The following is a 23,855-nucleotide window of genomic DNA, read 5'->3' on the forward strand; positions in this document are numbered from 1 at the left end:
CTTTAATAAAAGTCATAATTGGCAACCATTAGTCATTAATATCGCCACTAATTCATATTAAGGTTTCATATCTGGGATTGACTAGTGACACAACAGAGGGTTAGTTGGCATTGAAGTCGAAGAGTATAGATCTATACTCCTTTATAAAGAAGATTGACTTTAAGTAATTCAGAACTTGAAATGTCTAAAATGCCCATTTAACTTAAAATTGGTAATGTCATCTCACGCTTCCCACCCAAAACCCCTCCCCCTTTGCTCCAACAACCCTAACCCTCTCTCAATCTCCAGCCGCCATCACCACCATCAGAATCCTAAGGCTTTTTTTTAATGTTTTTAATCATCACCATCATCCCCGACACACGTTGCCATTGTCGCCTCAGTCGCCATCACGTACACCACCACCACCACAACCACCACACATCAACCCTCTACATTAGAGATACGGCCGATCATTTCCAATGGATGAAAAACTGGTTTGTTCAAAACCCTTTTCTTATTATTTTTATTTTCAATTCATTTTGTAAATATTCTTTGTTCAACATCACTGTTCTGTTTCAAACCCCCGCTGCGTTATAATAGAATGGGCCAGAAACTTTGTTGAGGTAATTATTTTTTATGTGATTATTTATTTTGTTTGGTTTATGATAGTACTACCTTTGTGTATTTTATAATATATCGGTTAGATAGTTTAAATTTAAAATAGAGATTTTTAGTGATTAGTTTGAGTTGCTTTAGAATGTTAAGGGGAAGTTTGACCATTGTTAGTTTTATGTAAATGGTGCGAATGATTTTCTTATAGTCTTTTAGAATGCAATGTTGCAGATCATGAGGGTGATAAAGGCTCAAAAACATGTAGTTTCCGGTACTATGCATCATCTTAGTCTGGAAGTTATCCATGCGTAAGTTACTATAATTGTTAGCGTTCCTCAATGGTGTAATGCAAATCCTGTTAATGAAAGATGCGTAAATTTCAGTGATGCTAGCTTTCATTATAAGTTTTATATTTGATCATGGTTGATTAGCCAATGTAATGTGGATCCGGTTGAAGGTACCTAAGTTTCAATGGTGCTTTGATTATAAGTTTGCTATTTATGTGATACTAAGTAACTTGAACCTTAAATTTCTCTATGACAAAGGTTGTACACGGAGTGGTAGAGTAGACAAATGTGAGTCCCGAAGACATAGTTGTTGGTATAGCTCTAGGACCAAGTTGACAAAGCGGAATTGAATGCAGCTTATCCATGCAATTATATGCTGGTTTCATGTATCTTTTGTGAAAATTCTCTTAAAAGTTGTGTCTTTGTTATTACAATTTCCGGTGGATGAATCCATTAATAATTTGTGGCCTTACACTCATGATGGCCATCAGAACAATGAACGGTGTATGTTGTGGATTTTAGGGAATGTTGTCAATGAATTTAGTGGGCTAAGAGAAATTGTTGGATTCAATAAGGAGATGGTTACATAAGTTTCAACCGATACATACAGATATAGTATATAACATTGTAGCTTTCTCAAATTTACACTATTTTTTGTGTCTACATAAGTATATGACGTTGTAGCTTTCTCAAATTCTTGCTCTCAGTTACATTTGGTTAATCTAGCATCATGTAACAAAATAACGTAGAGTTTTAGACATGTTATGTACTCCAATATGTGCTCTGTGTATGTGTTTCTGCATTTAAGTCTTTATCTTTGAAAATAGAAAAGATTTCTTGCTTTTATTAATGCTCTTATCTCCTATTGAATTTTCTCATTTTAGGCAATTGGCACATTGTCGGTTTTAAGCAATACACTCAGGAGTATAAAGCTCAGGTTTGATCACAAGTTATGTGTTTATGGCAGCTTTTGTTTATAGGCTTTTTTGTATAGGAATTGAATATGTGTGGATGTAAGTGCAATAAAATGAGTTCATTCAGCTAAGACGGGAGGCACGATTAAAAGGTGGTTTTTATGTGATTTCTGAAGCTTCATCATCTAGCACTTATAACCATTTTAAATGTATTTGAATAGGTATATTCGTTAAGAACTCAGAATTATTTTATACATTTAATGGAGAGGTAATTGGTTTACTTTTCGTTTCCATTTACATACACACAAAGGTCTGAAAAGACCAGCCCCCTTTGCTACTGTTGTAGGAAGCCGGTTTCCATTATCATGGTGGCAAACTTGATGATATAACGGTTGTTGTTTCCGTTATCATGATGGCAAACTTGATGATATAACGGTTGTCATTTCATTTAACAGATGGGTAAGTTGTTATCTACTTATCTATTTCAGTTGTTTTCTCTTTTTTGAACTTTTTTTTGTCATAAGGAGCAAGGTATTGAGAACTTATGGTTCAGAACTTCTGATTTTCCAACGAGTGTATCTCACACTCTATGTACTCGAATTTAAGCTTGAGCCAACTTATTTGTTACTTAGAATTTGTTTTAATATCCATGAGTTACTTTATACTTTCACGCAATTGGTACTGCCACTTATCCATCACTTTTTTTGAGGTACCGCTGCAACGCGTGGGCACCAATCTAGTAAGTATATATAAGGGGGAGAGGAGTCATGCCTCCCAAAATTTCATTTCTCCCAAATTCCACCAATCAAATACCTCAAACTCAATTTTTCTTTTCAACTCTCCCAACCATTTTTAATGGCATTCATCACTTTCTCAACCCTCCCAAATTTTTTTATTTTTTTATTCATTTAATTTGATCAAACAATTAATAAAAATATATCATTTCACTAAATTGATAATAACAAATTAACAACAAATATAACCTTAAACAAAATAAATTACTTCTATTAAGTGAAGGTATAAAAATACAACTTTGAAAACTAAGATAAGTTTTTTGTAAAAAAAGGAAAAGTTTGAGGATTAAAATGAAAATTTTAAATTTAATAGTTTTGAGTCAAAACTTTTTACTTCATCTTCCAGACTTCCCTGCATATATACATACATATAGATACAAAAACAACGCCTGTAAATAATAGACAAAGGGATAAACAATTTTTTTTTAATGCTACAACGCTCCCAACGTTCCTGGCCCCACGCTCCTAACGTCTCTTTTTCCCCCATCTCTCGCAGGGCTTAAAGCCCGTCGACCTCCATGCCGCCGGGATGCCGTTTTGTTTGCGCCGGTGTTTCTTCAGCGGGCTAGGCATGCCGCCGAGATGCTGATGACCACTCCTCTCCCCCTAACAACCGAATGCCAACGAAGATCAGTCCAACTTGTCAGAGACACTCCCGGTTTTACCCAAGGTCTTGAGTTCGATCCTTAAGGATGGCAAAATCTTGGGGTTTTTTCCCCTGAATACTTGTAATGGTCCATGGTCAACATCTCGGTACATGCAAGGCTTAACCACTATACAGTGAGGTTTCCCCGATGTCATATACCGACGGAATGTTCGGAAAAAAAAAAAAACAACCGAATACGAACCCACACAGTACTTGTGTCTATGCGCTATGATTTTGGTACATTTTGGTTCGGAAATTAGCTCGTGATTTTGGTACATTTTGTTTCAATCACAATTTTCCCTAAATATACTTTAATACTTTTTCTAATGGCAAATATATATTTTACTCCTAAATTAATTCAAAATATTTTAAAATTATCAATGTCAAATATTAAATTCAAAATTTCATCCCAAAAACAAAAACTTTCTTCAAATGAGACATGAATTTGTAGGTTGGCTTGGATTTGGGAAGACTCATACAGTACAAAAATTTTTTTTGATATATTGTTGTGTCTATAGACGGACTATTTATAAATATTTCCTCTTATTGGATAAGAGGACTCTATAGCGTGGATCCGGGTAAGGCAACACAGTCTAGACTCTCCGTTAATTATTTGATCCGCACCTGTAAAAAAATAATAATATTTAAATAAGTTTAGAAAGATGCTAACAAACGAGACTTTAATATTTTTTAACTAAAAGTTTCATTTCTAGAAATGTGCATTGGGTATGGCTACTACGACTTTTACAATTGCTTAAGATAATTTATAGCTTATTCCAATAGATTGTTTTTAAATTTTGACTTTTGGATTTCGTGTATCTATATCTTTGACAAGAGATGGGTTTCTTTTTGTTACGGACTTAAAAACCCACGTAAGCTAATAGTAATGATACATTAGAGATAACTGCAGAAAATAAAAAGTATCTTTCAACTAATTCATGATATTAGTAGTGACCTTTAAAAGTTTGTCTTATTAAAAATGACATTTCATATATTCACGTAAACAGTAACATTTGTCACGTGTCGCACTGATGACGTGGAACGTTTTAATGACATGACATTTTTTTTTACTGAAGTGGAATATCTATTTATCTTATTTCCGTTTCTAGGTCATTTCCCCCCAAATCGACACAGTGCTTAAATAATCAGGGTTTATAAACCCAAAATCTATTACGGGCGATTGGGTTCTGATGGCATCCTCTCCTAGAAAAGGTTTCTCGTTTGACATCTATTATTCCGGTATGTTTCCGAAACACCCTTTGTCATATGTAGGTGGTAAGGTTGAGACAATCGATAATCTTACTATAACAAGAAATCTCACTTTGAGATTTTTGATTGAGACTTTCTTATAAATAACAAAAACTACACAATGTACTAGTTTATATTATTGGGTTCCTGGTAAAGAGGGTTCAAAAGAAGAGGGTGCAAAAGAAGACAACCCAATTACCCTTCTTTGAAGTATTATGATGTATGTTTGAAACATTTTGTCAGGATTTATGATGTTTGGATTATGATGTCTGTTTGAATAATATAACCATCATTTTTTGAATTGGTTTACTTTAGCCAATATATTAAGTTTTCTTATTTAGATACCTTGTTTATGTTGTGATTTTTCCAGAAAAATTAGTACAAAACTGCCACAAATATTATTTGCAACTACATTTTCATTTCATCATAAACTGCAAATACATTACAATACAAAGTACATTAGACATGCCACTACTCTATTTAACAAAGCAAACAAAGAACAAAAGCAACAATCCAACCACCAAAATTTCGCATGATTTCCATAGCCTCTACTAATTCTTCCTTCTTATCATCTTCATGACTGCTTTCTTTAGTAACAGTGTGTAGCTGATACATTACCTCCTTGTATCTCTCATCAAGAGGAGGATCAACCCACCAAAAAAAAATTGCAATTCATACTTCCAGTACCCTGATTTGATCTTATATAAGCAACAAAACAAGATTTGTAGAAGAAAAATAAATTAATCATCAAATACAAACTTACCTATTTAGCACATCTCTTGAATCTTCTATTAGGGTTCTTCTTTGTCCAAGAGGTCCACTCTTTTGTTAGCAGAGGAGGGTTACAATCACAATACTGATGTTGTGATGATGAAGCCCTAATTTGATTGATGCTGATGAAGATGAAGACATCGCCCTTGGGTAGTAAAAACCTAATTTGACTCTTGACAACAATATGGGGCTTTTTATTTAGAGGGGAGTGAACTTATTTTTGGGGGAAATGACCTGGCAACGACATTAGATGTAAAAGATAAATAGGAAATTCCACGTCAGTAAAAAAAATGCCATGTCATTAAAATGTTCTATGTTATCGGGCGACGTGTGGCAAATGTTACTGTTTACGTGAATATATAAAAGGTCATTTCTAATAACGTAAACTTTTAAAGGTCATTGCTAATATCGTGAATTGGTTGAAAGATTCTTTCTATTTTTTGCAGCTATCCTGATATATTATTATGTCTAAAGGATTGTTAAGAATTTATTAGTTATATATTGATTTATGAATGTGTCATTAACTAATCATATACGAGTAATTATTTTCTTTTTCTAAGTAGTTCTTACTCATAGATACTAAGTTCGACGTTTTAGAAAGATAAATTTGTGGGGTTATTTCCTTGAAATTTATGTTGTTCTCGTAAACCTAGGGGAAGAAGTGTAATTGGCATGATAGCCCTTATATGGTGAGATGTTAAAAAATAACATTGAAACATGAAATTTAAAATTCGTTAATCAGAATTTGAACCACCATATATCTAGAGGTGTCAAATGATACCACTTAGTGAAATGAAATTAACTAAAATTTTATTTCCTTCAACAAACTATCATCCAAACCCCACTCAAATATTTAGCCAAACCATTTATCATCCGCATCCCATTGAAATTCAAAACTCAAATGACAAATTATGTGATAGTGAAGGTTAGATCAATTTTTTCGAGTCATTTCCAATTTTATCATAGATCACGAGCTTGACTCTTTGGAGTCACGTGTTCAAAGGTCTTTCTTTCAAATCACTTGTAACAACTTATGATTTACATTTTGTAGTTTAGAATACTTATAAGACTTCACCATTGTATGATGAATCGTCCCTAATGTTGAATATCATTTGATTGTTAAAAAATGACAAATTGTGAAAAAGTTGTAGTAACTTGATGTGGCATAATATTTCAAAATTAAGTTTTTATTTTGATAAGCTGTCATTGACAATTATTTTTCACTTTTTTCTTTCATTCGAGAAGTATAAATCTTTCACTATAATATATGCGATTCAATTGGAGTATTCAACTTGTCATTTTTTATGATGGCAAAACTAGCCTATAGCTAAGGGTAGCTCGCAATACGGGTCAGCTCAGTTCACGAAGTATAATTTTAATTCCAAAATACTGCAATACTTTGCAATTATTTGTCAATGTTACGTGTCTTAACGAATTAGGCTACCTGTGATACGAACCATGATTCGTTGTTTTGCCGCTTGTTTTTGAATAATTTCCCTTGGCACTTTTAATATATATACACAATAAGTTTAAGTAAATGCTAAATACAACCTTAAGGGTTGTATTTAATATGTATAAAAAATTAAAAATGATACATTTCTATATTAAAAGTTTATCCTCTCAATTTTATGGTAATTTTACAACTTTTTTAAATACTTTAAATACAACCCTTAAAACAATATTTAGCAAATCTATAATGTTAAATCCTACATCTTTATATGGATATCTAATGTTTCTTTTAAAGTATTAGACAAGTTTTTAAATTTTTTTTATTGTTGTACCAAGTTTTGTAAATAGCTTTTGTGACTCAAATTTTATTTAATAATACTCGTAATGCATAATTGTAGAAATCGGTAAAGAAGCTTAGAGCGCGTTTAGTTCGAGAAAATGTTTTTAAATTTTCCATTTCTAGTTTTTTAGAAAATGAAAAGTTTTTTATTTATAGAAAACCCTTGAAAATTTTGAAAACGCGTTCAAATTAAAATATGGAGTTTTCATTATTCTATTTTAGAAAACTAGAAAACATGTTCAAATTTACTTGTTTTCTAATTTTAAGTTTATAAAAGGTTTGGAAATAGAAAAGTGAAAACAAAAACTGAAAAAACAGTTTTCTAATTTTAGTGCAAAAGTTGGAAAAGGGAATTTTCATTTTCTAGGAAACCTTTTCTAGAAAAATACAATTTGAACGCGTTTCTTGTTTTTCATGTTTTCTTGGAAAATGAAAATGGAAAAAAAGGGAAGTTTTCTTGAACTAAACGCACCCTTATATATTTTCTTTTTCCAACATAAATTAGTTTATAATAATGACTGTTATTAGTTAGATAGTTAGAGCTTGGCATTGAGTATTAGCTTATTGATTAAAAGGATATTTCTTCAAGAGGTTTTGTGTTTAATCCTTATAGTAGATATAGTAAGTTTTTTTATGATAACTTGTTTTGGGTATACTCAGGTTCAAGTATGAGGGAGCAATGTTTATTCTTATTAATCGTCTTGCTTTTAGACAGATTAGTAGGGGGTTTTCTCCTATCGGATATGAAATAAACATTTATACCTCAAGAGAGTTCTGTAGCACAATCCCAGTTAAAAAAATGTATGTTAGACCTCATATTACGTCGCGAAGTTTCAAACTGAGTTCTCCTTTTTAAAAAAATAAAAAATTGTTTGGGGCTTTTTTGTCAATCCACACTAAAATTTACTACTGCTAATTTACCCAAATTAATTGCCCACTTCATCCATGATCCCCTCCACGCTCCCCTAAAATCTCTCTTTGTACACACTCACACTCACTTTCATGCCATTTTTAAATTTCAACACAAAATCATTTTTCTTCTTACTCACACAAAATATAACTCCCCCAAATCTTCCATTCAGTTTATCAAAACAAGGTACACCCTTTTACCACCATCTTTATTTCTTCTCATTATGTCAAAAAATTTTGATCCATTTTCATCATTTGTTGACAGTTTTGACTTGTGGGTCAAGTATATTTGATCCCCATATTTGTTATTTTTTTGGATTTTGTTTGTTATTTGAATGATTGTATATTGATTTGTAGTATTAATCCTAAGTTTATTTGAGAAAAAAAAATATTGAATTTTTAAGTTATTGATTTTGTGGGTTTTATTAAAATCACAAGATTATGTAGTGGAAATTTTTTATAACTCTTAAAAATTCTAACTTTTGATCTGGGTTTTGTTCAGAATCTTCTAATTTTTGTGGGTTTTTGCAAATAAAAATAATAATGATAAGATACAAAGAAAGAAAGTGATGTTTGTTGTTGTTTATAAGTGTTTTTTGGATTCTTGGTACATTTGTTATAATTTGTGATGTTAAAATTATTAATTAGTTTATTTTGTTTTTGGCACAATTTTTTCTATTAGGATGGAGTTAGGAAATGAGGTTCCATTAGGAGATGAAAGTGGTGATGTTGTTAATGAAGATATGAATGTCAAAAAAGATGAAGAAAAGGCTAATACCGAAAAACCGCATTCTGAAAACTTGAATAAAAATGATGAAATTGTTGGTTCATCAAAAGTTGAAGTAAATGAATCTTCTGAGAGTGCTAAAAAAGTTGGTATTTCAAAGGACAATAAGATAACTAAAAATGGTCCTAGCAAGCCAAAGACAAATTTGTCTCAAAGCTCATCATTTTCGGCTAAAACCCAAAACGTTGATGGGCAATTGGTGAAACCCAGAGTTGGGTCTAAGGGTGAAGCTACATTGATAGGTGTATCTGCGACATCATCATCTTCGCGTTTGAATCCTCCGACTAAGGGAACATCAGCTGGTGTAAAGATTGGTGTTGGGGCTAGCCGAAGAGCCACTATAGATTCGGTGCCAAGTGCGAGCAAGTCAAGGGTAAATTTCTTTTTAACTACTGGTTCACCTTCTAATCTTAAATATATTTGTGTATTCTTAGTGTATACTGTTGTTTGATTCATTGTTTCAGGCTAAGAAACCCAATGGAAATGAAGACCACCCTGCTTCCGAAGATTCATTGTAAGTCAAACAATTTGCTACTTTCTCATTTTGAAATATGTACAGACTTGTGAAATGCAATTCCATTATTATGGTCATGTTAACACTTGGCGGAATGCTATTCTATTTTTCTCTTGTAAGCTATGCAGCTTTTATACCATCTTCCAAGTGAGGAAAATAGATTAGGTTTACTTAAGGAAATTTATTATTTGATTGCTCCCGAGTTAGGAACACAATTATCACATAATAATTTGGTGACCATACTTCAATTTGATTCCATTTGAGCCAACTAGCCTGGTTCAGGGGACAGCTATAATATTGATTCATAAGGAAAAGTATCATCTTTTAAAGAATGCAAGTATTAGAATCGTCTTGTAATTAAGGCTATTTAGGGAAAAAGTATTATTTGGTTGCTGCTATAGTCTAGTTTAGAAATGCAATTAGTGCATTTATTTAGTATGTCATTCTTACCTTTATAGGTTATGCAACATCTAAACTATCTTCGTTGGAAATCATTATAGAGTTGGTAGTCAATGGAAATACTGTCTTACCAAACAACTAACATTATGGTAAAAGTTTACAAACCTTATAATGGCCAACCTATTGAAAAAGTGTAGTTTCGTTATATTTGAATTGATTTTTGAGGTTGTTTTGAATTTGCAGACCTGCTCATAAACATTCAAAACCAAACAGAACTTCATTCCCTATAAAAGAAGATGATGACAACCGTTCCACTACCTCATCGTATTATTCTCAACTTAGTTTGTGTATTTATCAATTATTGACTGACTCTTTTCTGATATTGATTTTCATTTGATCTCTTTTTAATGATGTCATATCAAGTAGACAACGCCGGAATAGTGTCTCCGGCTTTTCGTTTAGATCAGATGAACGTGCAGAGAAGAGAAGAGAGTTCAATTCAAAGTTGGAGGAAAAGAGTCATGCAAAGGAAGTGGAAAAGACGAATTTACAAGAAAAATCCAAGGTACTGAATCATGAACTTGTTAGTCATATAATAATATCAATCAATCAGAGGTTTCTAACTTGTTTGGCTACAAATGCAGGAGAGCCAGGAAGCAGAGATCAAGAACTTGAGAAAGAGCTTGATGTTTAAAGCTGCACCAATGCCAAAGTTCTACAAAGAGCCCCCACCCAAGGTGGAACTGAAGAAGGTATGCAACGGATTATTATTTTCGCACTTGCGCTTGATTACTGTATTGCTTATCTATATGGTCTGTCTTTGTGAATAATTTGTCTATTGGATGCTAGTAGTTAAAATTTTTTATAAGCTAATAAGTCAAACTGTCAATTTAACTGACACATTTGTGTTATTTTGAAAGATTATATATATATATATATAGGGGAACAATCAAATAAGAACAATTTTAAAATAAGAACGGTGAGAACACTTAAAAAACATCATTTTAATGCATTAAAAGTCCATAAAACTAACATAGTGCATAACTAATTATCATTATTTAAGTGTTTAACAACACATTGATCCGTCAAAATCAAAAAAATCACGTTTTTTTGTGGATGCATCGTTTTGAAGAATATGCATCCAAGATGGATGCACAAAACAAAAAACATGATTTTCTTGATTTTGATATACCAATTTGTTGTTAAACACTTAAATAATGATAATTAGATATGCACTATGTTAGTTTTATGGACTTTTAATGCATCAAAATGATGTTTTTTAGGTGTGCTCACCGTTCTTATTTTAAGGCTGTTCTCACCGGAATATATATATATATATTATATGCTGACATTTATTAAAAGAAAAAAGGTTATTATTTTTTCTTTTTGAAAATAAAGGTTATTAATTTTGGAGACATTTCTTAGTTAATTGATGAAGATATTTAGTTATGTGAATGATTATAAGTTTGTTTTGATATTTATTAAAAGAAAAAGGGTCTCTGTTAATTGTTTGGAAAATAAGGAACTATTATTAATTTTAGTGATATTGTTAAATTGGTTAAAATAAAGGGATTAGCTAATTCAACTCGTCAAAAACAAAGGACTGATTTTATTTAATAGGAAAAGCTTCTATAGGTCAATTTGAAATCTCTTTAATAAAAAGCCTTTTTCTATAATAATAATAAATAATAGAAATGGGCATTGATTGGTGTGGCCGTGTGGGGATGAAATTACTTAAAATTTTGTTAAATGATAGAAATTTTCTTTGACCTCAGAAGTTTATATACCCTACTGGAGATGCTTAATGCTTATGCAGAGCTTGATATTAATGGCAGAATATCCGTATATGTATTATGATGATATAAAAAGCGTTATTTTTAGCTATAAAGAATTTTTTTTGCTAGTAAATGCTTGAACATTGGTGGTAAACTATACACGTATCTCACACGTCAAATCACTATCTTACCTTTTTCGTCTTCGTGTGATCACTCTACATCAAATTCATATTTTGCCTTTCCATCACTTTGCCGATTTTCACATGTATGTGCCTGGACATGTGTTTTAGATACAAATATCTTTAACTGAGTAACACATTTAATCATTTTCTGCTTTAGTTTACTGTTTACATTTGCCTTCTGTATATATAGAGACCACCCACACGTCCAAAATCTCCAAAGCTGGGCAGAAATAAGAGCTCTGTGGCTTCAGTAAGCCGGTCTGCGGAAGAAGTTACTGCTGTGATTACACGAGTTAAAGAACAGGCAACATCAAGCAAGGGAAATCTCGTAAAGCGTGACAAAGGCACTGCTGCATCCAAGAAACCAACCAGTAGTTCAAAATCCAGTATTCCACCTGCCAAAACTGAAGTCAAACCCGATACTTCAGAAGCATTACCCGTTAATATAGAAGATCAGGAAAACGACCAAGATTCTGATGAACAGTTTCAGGAAATCCATGCCCCTCTTACAAATCCTATTGAAGGTGAAGAATGGATAGAAGTCAGTCCTGAAAAGAAGGCATCATCCAATGAAGTTGCGAGCATAATACCTGGAGACATCATGGCAGATGGAGGTTAGAATGCACTGCAAGATTAAAAAATACCCGTAGTTATTAGGTTTTTTGCATGTGAAGAATTTGAAGTTTTTGTGTTGTGAATAGTGTGCTGAAAGATTGTTTCCGTATACGGGGTCTCAACAGGTCTATTTAAATCTTTCTGTGTATAGTTCTCAAGAAGTTTCTGTGAAACATCCTTTGTTGGCAACTTGGAATTCAATGTGCAAAAAGGAACTTGAATTTTCTTGAATATCTTGCATATTTTGCTGCTATGTACAGTAAACTGTGGTACTTTGTTCGAGTTCAATATTTCTTCATAATTATTAAGAGATTTTATGAAATATGTGTTTATTTTTTGTCCTTTTCTTCATAATTATTCTGACTCAAGACAGAATAATGGCCTGGAATAAGGATGTAAACATGAAGTGTTCTTTGTGAAAAGAATGTGCAGACTCCCACGAACACTTATTTTCCGAGTGTAAATATTGCAAGAAAGTATAGGGTGAAATGAGGAAAAAGAGTTATTTGAATGGGATTAATGACAACTGGAATGATGTTATAATACAATGTCTTCCAATTGCACTAATAATGCAGTGAAAAATGTTGTAGGAAGGCTACTACTGAGTGCAGCTGTGTAATACTTTGGAAGGAAAGGAGTAACAGATTGTTCAAGAATAAAGTGGAAGTAAGAAAGTGATTAATGAATGCATCACTGAGGTTATAAAGTTAAGGTTCATGGGGTTAAAGCTTTACAAGACAATTAGAGTGACTGAGGAATATAAGAAATGGGGAGTTAGACTTGTAGAAATGGAGTGGATTAGCTGAGACATAATATGGTGGGTTTCATCATTGGTTTTGACTATAGAGTTGGAGCTATTTGGAATGGACAAGCAGATTGCACATATGTGGGTTGCTGATAAAGAAGTATAGTGGTTCTCTTTAGTGATGTATATTTGTTAGAATCATAAGGAGTAGTTGTATAACGTTGCTAAGATGCTGATAGTTTTTGTGTTGATCCATGTTGAATTGGGGTATTGAGGTGTCCAATATTGCATTATGTTATATGTAAATTCTTTATATTTGTTAATATATACGAGCATAGTACCGTGCAATGCGGCGGCAGTGACGACGGTTTAGTGGTGTCGGTGTTGGTACTATTGGTGGTGGTGGAGGTGTCAAGTGATTTAGGTTGATGTAAAGGTGATAGTGAAATATTTTAAAAGATAAGAACTCAGAATGTTACTTATTATAGCCAATGAGGTTGGTGACCCATTGGTGAGGTTTTTGACCTTGGTGAATCACCTTGGTTCAAGTCCCACTTCCCACATTTGTGGGAGTGGATTAATAAAGGTTTATCGAGAAACCTAGGTTTCATCCCACACATAAGTGTATTTTAGAAATAATAGTAGATTAAAATGACGTTCTAAAAAAAACAAGAATGTTACTCATTAAAATAAGAGTTTAGAGGGTAAATTAATTCATTAAGGGCAATGTTTAAAAAAAATTTCCATAGTGAGTATTAAGGGTAATTTAGTAATTTTGTATGTAACTATCATATAATATTTTTTTAAATTGGGAGGTGTGAGAATTTTTATAAAGGAATATAGATATTCACCCATCTTACAAAAGAAAAACTAAACCGAAACTTTCACTCTTATTAACAATTCAACCCAAATCAATTTTTATACTCACATAAACTATCTTCAGTCATTTGGTACAGATACTATTGCATCGACTACTAATAAAGAGTTAATGACATAAATCGTCCTTGTGGTTTATCAAAATAGTCACCTTTCGTCCTTAAAAATTCAAAACCTCAAGGACAGTCCTTTATAGGAGGATAAGGTTCACATTTGGTCCTTTAACCATTTGACCGTCACCTTCTCTCCGTTAAACCCCCCACGTGCTTCCCACGTGAGGGTAATTCTAATCATTTTCACTCTAAAGGACAAAAGGTGACATATTTTGGTAAACACAGGGACGATTTATGTCATTAACTCTTTACAAAAACCAAAATGTGTGATTATTTCTTTTAATAATAATTTTAAAAAAAAAATCATCCTTTTCTTTTCCATCCCTTTAAACCTTTCCATGGATATATCGATACATCTACATCTATCTCTTTCTAAGTATAAATCTATACATATATCTCTAAATTTTTCATATATCTCATTTTGTCATCCCCTCTCTATCATTCTCTCTCTCGCTAAGTTACCGTTTGTTTAACCTTGCTCAAACCACACACATACGATTTCATTCTTGTAACAAGAATACGATGAATCAATGTCAATAATTCATTTGTAATACCAACATGCTGACATCGTACTTAAATTGTGAGAGGCTGTTTTAGATACCCTTGGTCAAAAGAGACAACATTGTAAAATCAATAGTGATCCAACCAAACTTAATGGCAAGTCATATTCATTGATGTGCCACCATCCAACCTCAGCAACAACTTTTTAGTCAGACAAAGCTTAACCGAGGCAATAAATGCCAACTCGACTACATACTCTTGAATGACCTCGTGTAAAGCCTAACCAAGTTTTTGCGTGGCAACTTACATGATCAATGCAAAAGATGAGATTAGGCCCTTCCCACAGGCTCTTGCTTGATCGGCATGACTAAGCTAACAACAAAGTGCATATCACCCAAACCATCAACAGGCTTGGTTCATGCTTTTGCACATTCTGGCAAAGCTTGGTAAGGGCACAGCTCATGTCAGTTAAACCAAATGCTTTTGGTCAAAATTAAACCTGAACCAGCATTCCTGGTCAGAAACAAAAAACACATACCAGTGGACAATGATAGATGGACACAACAAGTGAGGCAAAGAATCAGAGTAGAAAAAATCAAAATTCTAAACTCACCACTTTCTGGACTAAATTTTTGCTCATAACACTTTCTGTGTGCCTCACATAGTCACATACAAGTCTTTTGTATCAACAAGAAAGCAACTAACCGCATCTTGTCACAGAAATTTAGATAACAGCGTCTTTCAATATGGCTTCATTGACCAACAATAGAGCAGCTTGATACAATTTTAGATATAATTCAATGCAGCAAGACCCATAGAAAATAACACAAGCATTTTAGAGAGAATATTTGAGCTAAACTACAAGGGCAGGCTTTAAACTCTAGTGAATAAAACCCAAAAAAGGGTCCTCAGCAACACAGGTATGCATACTATTATCAATATGCTAATCTACAAACAGAACTACTGCAACGATCAGTTTTTTATACCGAAAGAGATGCACCATTGTCAGCCGTTGTTAAATTTAATATCATATCAGCTGCCTTGGGTGCCCTGTTGACATTGGAGGTAAATAGACAAATTATGAAAAGAAGTAATCACTAATACAATCAAGGGAAACTTCTTACAAACTCAAGACACAACATATAGAAACTTCGTGGGTACACTCTTGTTTAAAAATGACACAACTTATTAAACAAGCAAGTATGAAACATTGTAATGTGACTTATATTGTTGAGAGCCAGTGAACATGTAGTATCTCTGCAATATTTACAAAATGTTTTACTTATATGTTCAACTTTAACTGAAATTCATGACACCATTGTATTTCATGTTACTGTTTAATATTTCTACTGTGTAGCTCAAGGTTACAAACTGAAAAAAAAAAGAAAAAAAAAGAAAAAGATGTACCATGAATCAGGGGTCTGGTACAAGCTAGATGAACTGCCAAAGCATGACGCAAGCATGTCGGTGTTTATCACCCCTGGATTAAGTGCAACAATTGCCATTCCACTGGGCAACTCCTTTGCAACTGACTTGCTCAATCCTTCCACAGCCCATTTTGAAGCACAATAAGGGGCCACCTGTTGCCATCTTATAACATCACAAAAGCGTAAACGGAATAGATCTTCCCTATTCAGGTTACCCTAGGAGGGCGAGTAATTGACCCATATCTATATGGCCTAATTGTGGTATCTCCATGGCCATATCCGAATTGGCGAACTATATCCCTGGTCACACCCAAGATGTTTACAAAGAGAGGTTCAGGTTTATACTCAAGACCTCTTGTGAGGACAATAGGACACCTGCCCACTAGGCCACCTTGGTGGCGGTTTTTATTAAAAACATTACTTAATATGTGAGATTACATAAGGCTCTTAATTTTATTCATATGTTATGGCCAAGACACGTCAAAAACATAAACCGGTTTTTATTAAAAACATTACTTAATATGTGAGATTACATAAGGCTCTTAATTTTATTCATATGTTATGGCCAAGACACGTCAAAAACATAAACCGCTTTTTAACATATGTAAGGCTTTTACCTGTGCTGCGGCTGATCTTCCCCACCCAGACGACATATTAACGAGAATCCCTTGCTTTCTCTCAATCATAAGGGGAATGAAGTGGCGTAACATATTTGCAACACCCTTGAGATTAGTATCTATGACAGCATTAAACTCTTCCTCCGGTACTTCCCATAGTCGGTTGTTTTTGTTAATGGTACCCGCGTTATTTACTGCAAACATATACAGACACATGTATCCATCTATAACCAAATTTCCAATTGCAATACAATCAATAGTTGTCGTTAATTACGCATCTTCGTATCCTACGAATCGATGTTGATCCAAATTACTTATATATAACCTCAAAAACTAATAAGAGATTTAAAATGATTGATTTTACCAATGATATCAGGAGGGACACCTTTCTTTTCCATGACAACTTTTGCTAACTCTTCAACACTGCTATTTGAACACTGTCAATATTTACCAAAAAAAATTATTTAATTCAATTTCAATAAAAGGAAACTAAAGTAACATTACTACTCACAATACTACGGGTTCGATTATTATAATTTAACAATAACAAATACAAAATGAATGAAATAATTAATAAATAAATGACTGACTGACTGACTGACCACATCAACATTTAAGAAGAGGTGTTTATGATTTTGATTTTCATCATTATCAGAAGAAGAAGAAATTAGTTGTGATTGGAGAGAGTTGAGTTTGTCTTGAGAGCGAGAACAGCCGATGACAGAATGGCCTCTTTTGGCTATTTCTAGGGCTAATGCTTTTCCAAGACCTCTGCTTACTCCTGTTATTAGTACTGTTTTTTTCTGCCCCACACCACCTCCTCCGTTCACCACCGCGTTCACCGTCGCCGTCATCATTTTCCCTCCGATCTTCTCCTCACCTCACCTCCGAATATTCTACTGAATTGGAAGGAAATGTAGATAAAGAAAACTTGTGTACTCTAGTTTTTAAGAAAAGGGAATAAAATGACGATTTTAGGTCTTTTGTTTATTTGAAATTTTTCTTTTTTAGAAAAACATTGTAAAAGAATAAATAATTAAATCAAAGTTTTTTGAAAAAGTTTTCAAAAATACAAAAAATATCATTTCCCACATTAAATGCTAAAAGTGCATTCTTGAGTTTAATTTAAAGGAAAAGAAAAGAGAAGATAAGATAGGGAAAGAAAAGAAAGTTTTCCTTCACAATCAAACCAATATTGGCAGGAAAGTTTTGGATCAAAAAATGGTCATTTTTTCCTTTCTTCCCCTTTCTTTTCTTTCATAAAGAGAACTCAAGAATGCAAAAATAAAAGATTTCTTATCCTTTCTCTTCTTACCTCTTAAAAAAAAAACTCAAGAATACACTCTAAGATTTTTAGAAAACCAATATTTTTTTGGTGTTTTTTATATAATTATATTAGTCTAAATACACAAACACACACACATATATATATATAAGGGTGAATTATTTTGAGAACTCCTAAAAAAAAACTCAAGAACCATTTTGGACCACACATTATTTTCCTCTTTCTCTCTCTTCAATTAAATAATAAAATTCACCAAAATCATTCAAAATGTTCTAACTCACAAACCGTAAATCGTTAAACAAAACAAAAAGCATAGGTAGTCTTAAAATTTCGTCCTCTTTCATTAGAGATCCAATTCGATATACTTTTGACAACTTTTTAATTTTTGTTTTCTTTTTGGTAGTTACACATAACTTACACATGTGTAGGTTGAACTTACACATGTGTAGGTTGAACAAAAATTATGATTCGGAACGGGTTTCGCCTTTAAGGATATTCATAAACCAAAGCTAATGGGGGTGATAGGTCATAGGGGGTGATAGGTCATAGAGGGTGATAGGTCATAGAGGGTGATAGGTCATAGAGGGTGACCAGTGAGGGGTGATCTACCTAACGGGCTCCGCCCTTAGCCGCTATTCCTCCGCCATGGACTGACGAGCTCCGTCCTTGGCTACCATGGCTCTGCCATGGATTGACGGGCTCCGCCCTTGACCTTCATTGTTGTGTACATATGTTCATTTACTAATTTACATGTGAAATTCTCTCAAATTGGGATTAAACAATGTCGCCTCTGCAGGACTTTATTGTGAAATTCTCTCAAATGTCTTTCATATGTTTCGAACTCGAGACCTCCAGCATATAAAGTTGGTGCTCAACCACTGAACTATAATGGGAAGTAGAACATAATATCATATATCCCCATACATTATACACTAAATCTCTCCTATTTATTCATTTAATTAAAAAAAAATCATAAAACCTAATTCCACACAATTAAATTCTCATTTACCACAAGTACTAGATTAATTAAATATATAAATTCTTATTCTAATGTGAGTTTCCGACACCAAATGTCTTTAACTATCAAACAAAACCAACATTGTAGAACTCAATACTCCACCAACTGAAGTGTTGTTGAAACCAAATCAGTAAACTCAAACAGTGCAGACAAAAAAAAAAGAGATTCAAATGCATTTTCTTCTAGAACTATTAATGGAGGTTGAAGATTCATAGGCTTAAGGCACATACAAAAAATATACATAAAGCAGATTACTTATGATACAGTTATCGTTACTTAACCAAAATGATATTCATAGAATTATGTTTACTTCGTATGTTATTGTGAGAATGAGAATTTATATATTTTATTTATCTAGTATATGTGGTAAAATGGAAAACTAATTGTGTGACATTAGGTTTTATGATAAATTTAATTAAATAGATAAATATGAGAGATTTAAGTGTTTAGTTTGGGTAAATATGATATCATATTGTTTAAATGCGTAAATATGTTATTTTGAAAGCTAAGAAGGAGAAATATGATAATCTCCTTAATTATAACGCCTAAACTCAAAATAAATAAAACATGATTTATGTCGTTTTAAAATTTTTAACCTGTTTTGTGTAAGATAGTTAATCTTGATAACAAGTTAGAAACATAAACAAATACCCAATATTATTCATTAACTAGGTATTTTATCCCGCGCGATGCGCAGCTAGCTAAAAAGATTATTTTATACATTAGTAAATAGATATTCTATAGGTTTATTATGTAAAAATTGATTATGTTATAGTTCATGGTTAATTCATGTATTACTCTGATCACCCTTTGTTTTTTCGGACATGTCGATAGCACAGTTACTTAACCTACTATAGTGATTACACATCCCTTCTAAGAACATTTAACCTAAGATATTTTGATATCATCAACAACACCATTTGTGTAGCCATAAATCGTGTAAAATGTATTCACCTTATAGATTAACACTACAACAAATCAAACGTAAATCGATAATGTAGCATGTTATCTATTCATCAAACGTAATAATATGTACAAAGTAAAAAACCAAACATGACAAAAATTTAGTCATATAAAATACACATAAATTTAGTCATATGAAATACACATAAATACAATACGAATAAGTAAAAAAAACTCAATAAAATAAATAAGAGAAAATCATTATAGTTTTTGCTTTTTATTATATAATAAACTTTGTTTTGTGATTAGAATAACAACTAACTTTAGTTAAAGTTTCGGCAAAAAGAAAAAAAAACCAAAATTGATTGGTCATATATAATCTAATAATATATTCTAATAATTTCTAAAATTTGATACAGTCTTTAAAGTTGTATATATTTTAATAAATAATATTATTTTTGTCAAATATGTGTGTCAAATTAGTAGATGCATGGACATTATTTTATTTTTTTAATATGAGTTTTGATATTATTTTTTATCTTGTGTATATAATTATGATTAATATATTATATTATATTTAATAAAATAGATTATTTTGAGAATAAATAAAGGTTATAAAATAAATTTTTTGTAAAAAATGTATGGAGATGTCACGTAGGATAAAATCCTATGTTACAATATTTAAAATTAGCTTTAGATTGAAAGAAGGCTTTAGAAGGCTAGGATTTTTATTATTTTAATATATATATATATATATAAATATATATATATATTTTGATTTACCACATTTTGGAATCATATATAACATTTTGGAATCAAATATCTATAACATTTCTTACTTTTATAAATTACTTTATACATTAAATTACAATACTTTGGAATCTATAATATAACTAAAAAAAGGGGTTGGGGGTATACTTGGCATCCATAACCCCCCTCCTTTAGCTTAATACCCATCCTTATTAATTCTCTATTTTTTTAATATTTTTTTAATAAAAAATCTTTATTATTATTATTTAACATTGAATTTTTATGTTATTGTTATTGTTATTATTATCTCTTTTAATTTAGTTTGTTGTTCATTATAGGTTCATTACGACTTCTTTAAAAAAAAAAATAATAAGACTACATTAACATTAGTTAATCTTAGCCAACACATGTTAACCATCATCTACGACTCCGTGTTGTGCATGTATGTGTTGTGCATGTATGGATTATTTCGGAGTGGAACAACCAGAAAAAAATCAAAACATTCGATATGGCCTTTGTTGATAAATTGGTATGTATTTTTCAAATTATATGCTCTACATTTTTTGTTTCTCTTTTTATTTAACTAAAGTTGGAAAAGAAAAAGTAAACTAAAATCAATATTTATATGGAGTTAATTTTCATATATTTCTTCTTTACCTTTCATATTCATTAAGTTGTGATATTAGTCATACATTTTTTTTTTCTTTTTATTTAACTAAAGTTGAAAAAAAAGGGTAAATTGGAATTAATATTTATATGGAGTTAATTTTCATATGTTTCTTCTTTAGCTTTCGTATTTATTAAGTTGTGATATTGATCATACACTTTTTGTTTCACAATTATTATAAGATTTATATATCTTGAAAATACTCGTCCAATGAACGGGCCTGAACATTAGTTATATATATATATATATATTTTTATTGATGATACTTATTTTACAATACTCCGTATATAATAATTCTCTAACTAGCTAACTATAATTAAATACTTAATTATTAAAGTTATTATTATATTTGTGGCTAGAAGGCTCTAAAATCTCTTTCCCAAACATTAGAAATAAATATCGGGGAAAAATATATTAACTTGTTAATTGTATTCAAAGTCTTCCAAACAAAACAATTATATCACGTATCGCAAATGTATATAATGGCAATTGCAATCGATTGTAAATTTGGAATCATATATACATTGATTAAAAATCTTAAAATATATAGGAATTTTTTAAGATATAGCTTAATCTCTTATAATAATATCACACACACATATATATACACTAGCTAATCAACTCGAGTTCAATCCGGGTTTTTCAATTAAAATTTTAAAGCTAAGAAATGCGTAAAACATATATGTAATCTTTGTTATTAATATATTACAACTTGATATGTAGATTGGAAAGAGTGAATCAACTAACAAAACAATTTATAAAATAAAATAAGAGTAGCTATTAAAAAGGATACAAAGTATGTCATATGTGTACGTGTGTCATCTTGCAACCAAAAATGACCAGAATTTTATCTTCTGAAGACTTACCAAGTGCCTTAAGGGTACAACGTATCGCGTAGCAATTATACGACTCGCTACTATCCATGTCAACCTTGTCATGCTTATAAGATGTCATATGCTTTCATTTCCAAATCATGTCCCCTACAAATTGAAGAGCGTGGACATCTCTCTTCAACATCAAAAAGAGGTGAGAGCACCAAAACTAAACTGTACAACTCTGAATCATTTTGGATCATTTCAATCGCACGAGTATGGTCATTCCTTTTCATAGCACAGAATTTGCAGTTCGAAGCAGATGGCGGAAGAATTTGATATTTTGACCAGAACATTTTTTCTTAATAAACGAAGCACGCAACCTCGCTGACTCACTAATGGCAAGACCCATGCCCCATGAAGTCTTTGACTCTTCTTCCCTCGCTTTGCCAAAATTTATCTTTTCATCAAGTTCATCACAAAATACGCTTCCTTTGCAACAGTCCTTATACTTCCAAACCTGCAAAACCTTAAAACAGATTAAACCACACAAAACACCTGCCCAATGTTTCATTTCCCAAGCTATCTTCAACTCCTCATAAGCACAACAAACTGAAAGAGTTAATCATACATTTATATTTAGTATCATCATGAATGCATATACGACAAAATGCTATTTTAGTTGGCCTCCAAAACAGTTTCTTTTGTTTCAAGATATGAAACTGTTCTTTCTAATCATATTAAGGAATTATATGTATAGACAGCTCAAACATAAAGTTTTAAACAACACTTTTCTGCAAGGCAATTTTAGATAACTCTTTCATTGGGCAATAACTCTTTCATTGTGCAGATTGAAATTATGTATTGAAAACCTTAATCACTTGGCAGTTGGCAATAAACTGTTACCGGGTTTTTTATACTAACGCATACACATTCCATACCTATTATAAGTAATCAACACGCTACATTTAAAAAAAAAAAAAGAATCAATATACACCTTTATGGCACTCCAATTTAGATAACTGGGTAGTGTCTCATTGTCCATGTTTAATTAAGAAATCTCAGTCCCCGACCTCTTTTTTCTGATCCATTAAACAAAGCACCATGCCTACGAATAAATAGGAAGAGGTTATAGACCTGATTTTATTACATGAAAGTTCCAAAGCCTTGCCAGAAGGTTGTTCAAAAGAGAAATACTACGTACCTTGATGAACCTACTAGTTGCATGATTGGATAATCAGCTTGCTTTCATGGTTGGTATTCGAATACACTGCAAAATATATCACCTTGGATTATATAAGAAACTTGTGTTAAGATGAAAGAGATCGACAAACTTCTAACCACCACAATCTACTCCAAAACTTCTGAGATATCATAAAATTGCACCAACTAAACTAAAGATTATGTTCTCAAGACTTGTTGTTAACCGCATGCCCACCCGCCACAAATTGACCCTTGTAAACATTGATCCTTACTTTGTCCGGTTTTTACCATCTTTGAAGAAACAAAATACCACCTCTTTTTGATCAATGTTCAGTTGCTGCTATATATCTGGAATCTAGCTAGTTTAAAAAATGGCCGACTGTCCATGACCCTATTGATTATTCGTTGGCTGACTTTACTGACCATAACCCTACAATAAAAATATTTTTTATCAAAGACCAAAAGAGCTATATATGTAAAATAAATTAAAAATATCCTAAATTTAAAATTAGTAGGAGACCCGAAATGGAATAAGACCAGATTATATGAAAGACTATAACATGACAACGCCAACCATTTCCTTCCTACAGCAACACATCAAACTGACCAATCAGGAGGTTCCATTTGACAGTGGCTTGGATTATTCTTCCCTACATTGATAATATACAAACTTTTTATATAATAATGTGTAAAAAGAATTATCACCAATGTAATGGT

General features: G+C 32.0%; 2 protein-coding genes and 2 long non-coding RNA genes across 8 annotated transcripts; 2 read left to right on the forward strand and 2 right to left on the reverse strand.

Annotated features, from left to right (window-relative positions):
- Nucleotides 1-179: 179 nt before the first annotated feature.
- Nucleotides 180-3,249, forward strand: LOC122582375. Of its 3 annotated transcripts, XR_006321174.1 has the most exons (4): nucleotides 185-473; nucleotides 808-899; nucleotides 1,763-2,251; nucleotides 3,083-3,249. It is a non-coding gene; the product is annotated as an uncharacterized LOC122582375 (long non-coding RNA). The 3 variants fall into 3 exon arrangements; XR_006321172.1 differs by lacking the exon at nucleotides 3,083-3,249 and having other exon boundaries at nucleotides 180-473; nucleotides 1,763-2,083; XR_006321173.1 differs by lacking the exons at nucleotides 185-473; nucleotides 3,083-3,249 and adding an exon at nucleotides 481-602 and having other exon boundaries at nucleotides 1,763-2,083.
- Nucleotides 3,250-8,014: 4,765 nt separating this feature from the next.
- Nucleotides 8,015-12,509, forward strand: LOC122581824 (protein WVD2-like 4). 2 transcript variants are annotated; one of them, XM_043754117.1, is made up of 7 exons: nucleotides 8,015-8,136; nucleotides 8,632-9,109; nucleotides 9,201-9,250; nucleotides 9,893-9,973; nucleotides 10,073-10,214; nucleotides 10,294-10,401; nucleotides 11,797-12,509. In XM_043754117.1, exons 2-7 carry the CDS (start codon nucleotides 8,633-8,635, stop codon nucleotides 12,223-12,225), a joined length of 1,287 nt encoding a protein of 428 aa, XP_043610052.1. In that variant the 5' UTR covers nucleotides 8,015-8,136; nucleotide 8,632; the 3' UTR covers nucleotides 12,226-12,509. The 2 variants fall into 2 exon arrangements, with proteins under 2 accessions (XP_043610052.1, XP_043610053.1); XM_043754118.1 differs by having other exon boundaries at nucleotides 8,017-8,136; nucleotides 10,076-10,214.
- A 2,670-nt stretch (nucleotides 12,510-15,179) lies between these two features.
- On the reverse strand, nucleotides 15,180-17,437 carry LOC122582216 (NADPH-dependent pterin aldehyde reductase). 2 transcript variants are annotated; one of them, XM_043754576.1, is made up of 5 exons: nucleotides 17,103-17,437; nucleotides 16,865-16,937; nucleotides 16,501-16,724; nucleotides 15,864-16,036; nucleotides 15,180-15,506 (listed from the first exon to the last, which is right to left on the reverse strand). In XM_043754576.1, exons 1-5 carry the CDS (start codon nucleotides 17,355-17,357, stop codon nucleotides 15,437-15,439), a joined length of 795 nt encoding a protein of 264 aa, XP_043610511.1. In that variant the 5' UTR covers nucleotides 17,358-17,437; the 3' UTR covers nucleotides 15,180-15,436. The 2 variants fall into 2 exon arrangements, with proteins under 2 accessions (XP_043610511.1, XP_043610512.1); XM_043754577.1 differs by having other exon boundaries at nucleotides 16,501-16,694; nucleotides 17,103-17,434.
- A 4,324-nt stretch (nucleotides 17,438-21,761) lies between these two features.
- LOC122584029 lies at nucleotides 21,762-23,029 on the reverse strand. Its single transcript, XR_006321391.1, has 2 exons — nucleotides 22,933-23,029; nucleotides 21,762-22,464 (listed from the first exon to the last, which is right to left on the reverse strand). It is a non-coding gene; the product is annotated as an uncharacterized LOC122584029 (long non-coding RNA).
- Between the last annotated feature and the right edge of the window lie 826 nt (nucleotides 23,030-23,855).

This window comes from Erigeron canadensis, chromosome 9 (assembly GCF_010389155.1).
Source record: "Erigeron canadensis isolate Cc75 chromosome 9, C_canadensis_v1, whole genome shotgun sequence".
Taxonomy (NCBI): Eukaryota; Viridiplantae; Streptophyta; class Magnoliopsida; order Asterales; family Asteraceae; genus Erigeron; species Erigeron canadensis.

Bases quoted from the DNA above. Each gene is read 5' to 3' on its own strand.
- LOC122581824 (XM_043754117.1), top strand. From the start codon at position 8,633: ATGGAGTTAGGAAATGAGGTTCCATTAGGAGATGAAAGTGGTGATGTT. The intron at 9,251-9,892 runs GTAAGTCAAACA...TTGAATTTGCAG, and splicing joins CCTGCTTCCGAAGATTCATT to ACCTGCTCATAAACATTCAA. The intron at 9,974-10,072 runs GTATTATTCTCA...TGTCATATCAAG, and splicing joins AACCGTTCCACTACCTCATC to TAGACAACGCCGGAATAGTG.
- LOC122582216 (XM_043754576.1), bottom strand. From the start codon at position 17,357: ATGATGACGGCGACGGTGAACGCGGTGGTGAACGGAGGAGGTGGTGTG. The intron at 16,938-17,102 runs GTCAGTCAGTCA...AAATATTGACAG, and splicing joins TCTTCTTAAATGTTGATGTG to TGTTCAAATAGCAGTGTTGA. The intron at 16,725-16,864 runs GTAAAATCAATC...ATTTGGTTATAG, and splicing joins TGTCCCTCCTGATATCATTG to ATGGATACATGTGTCTGTAT.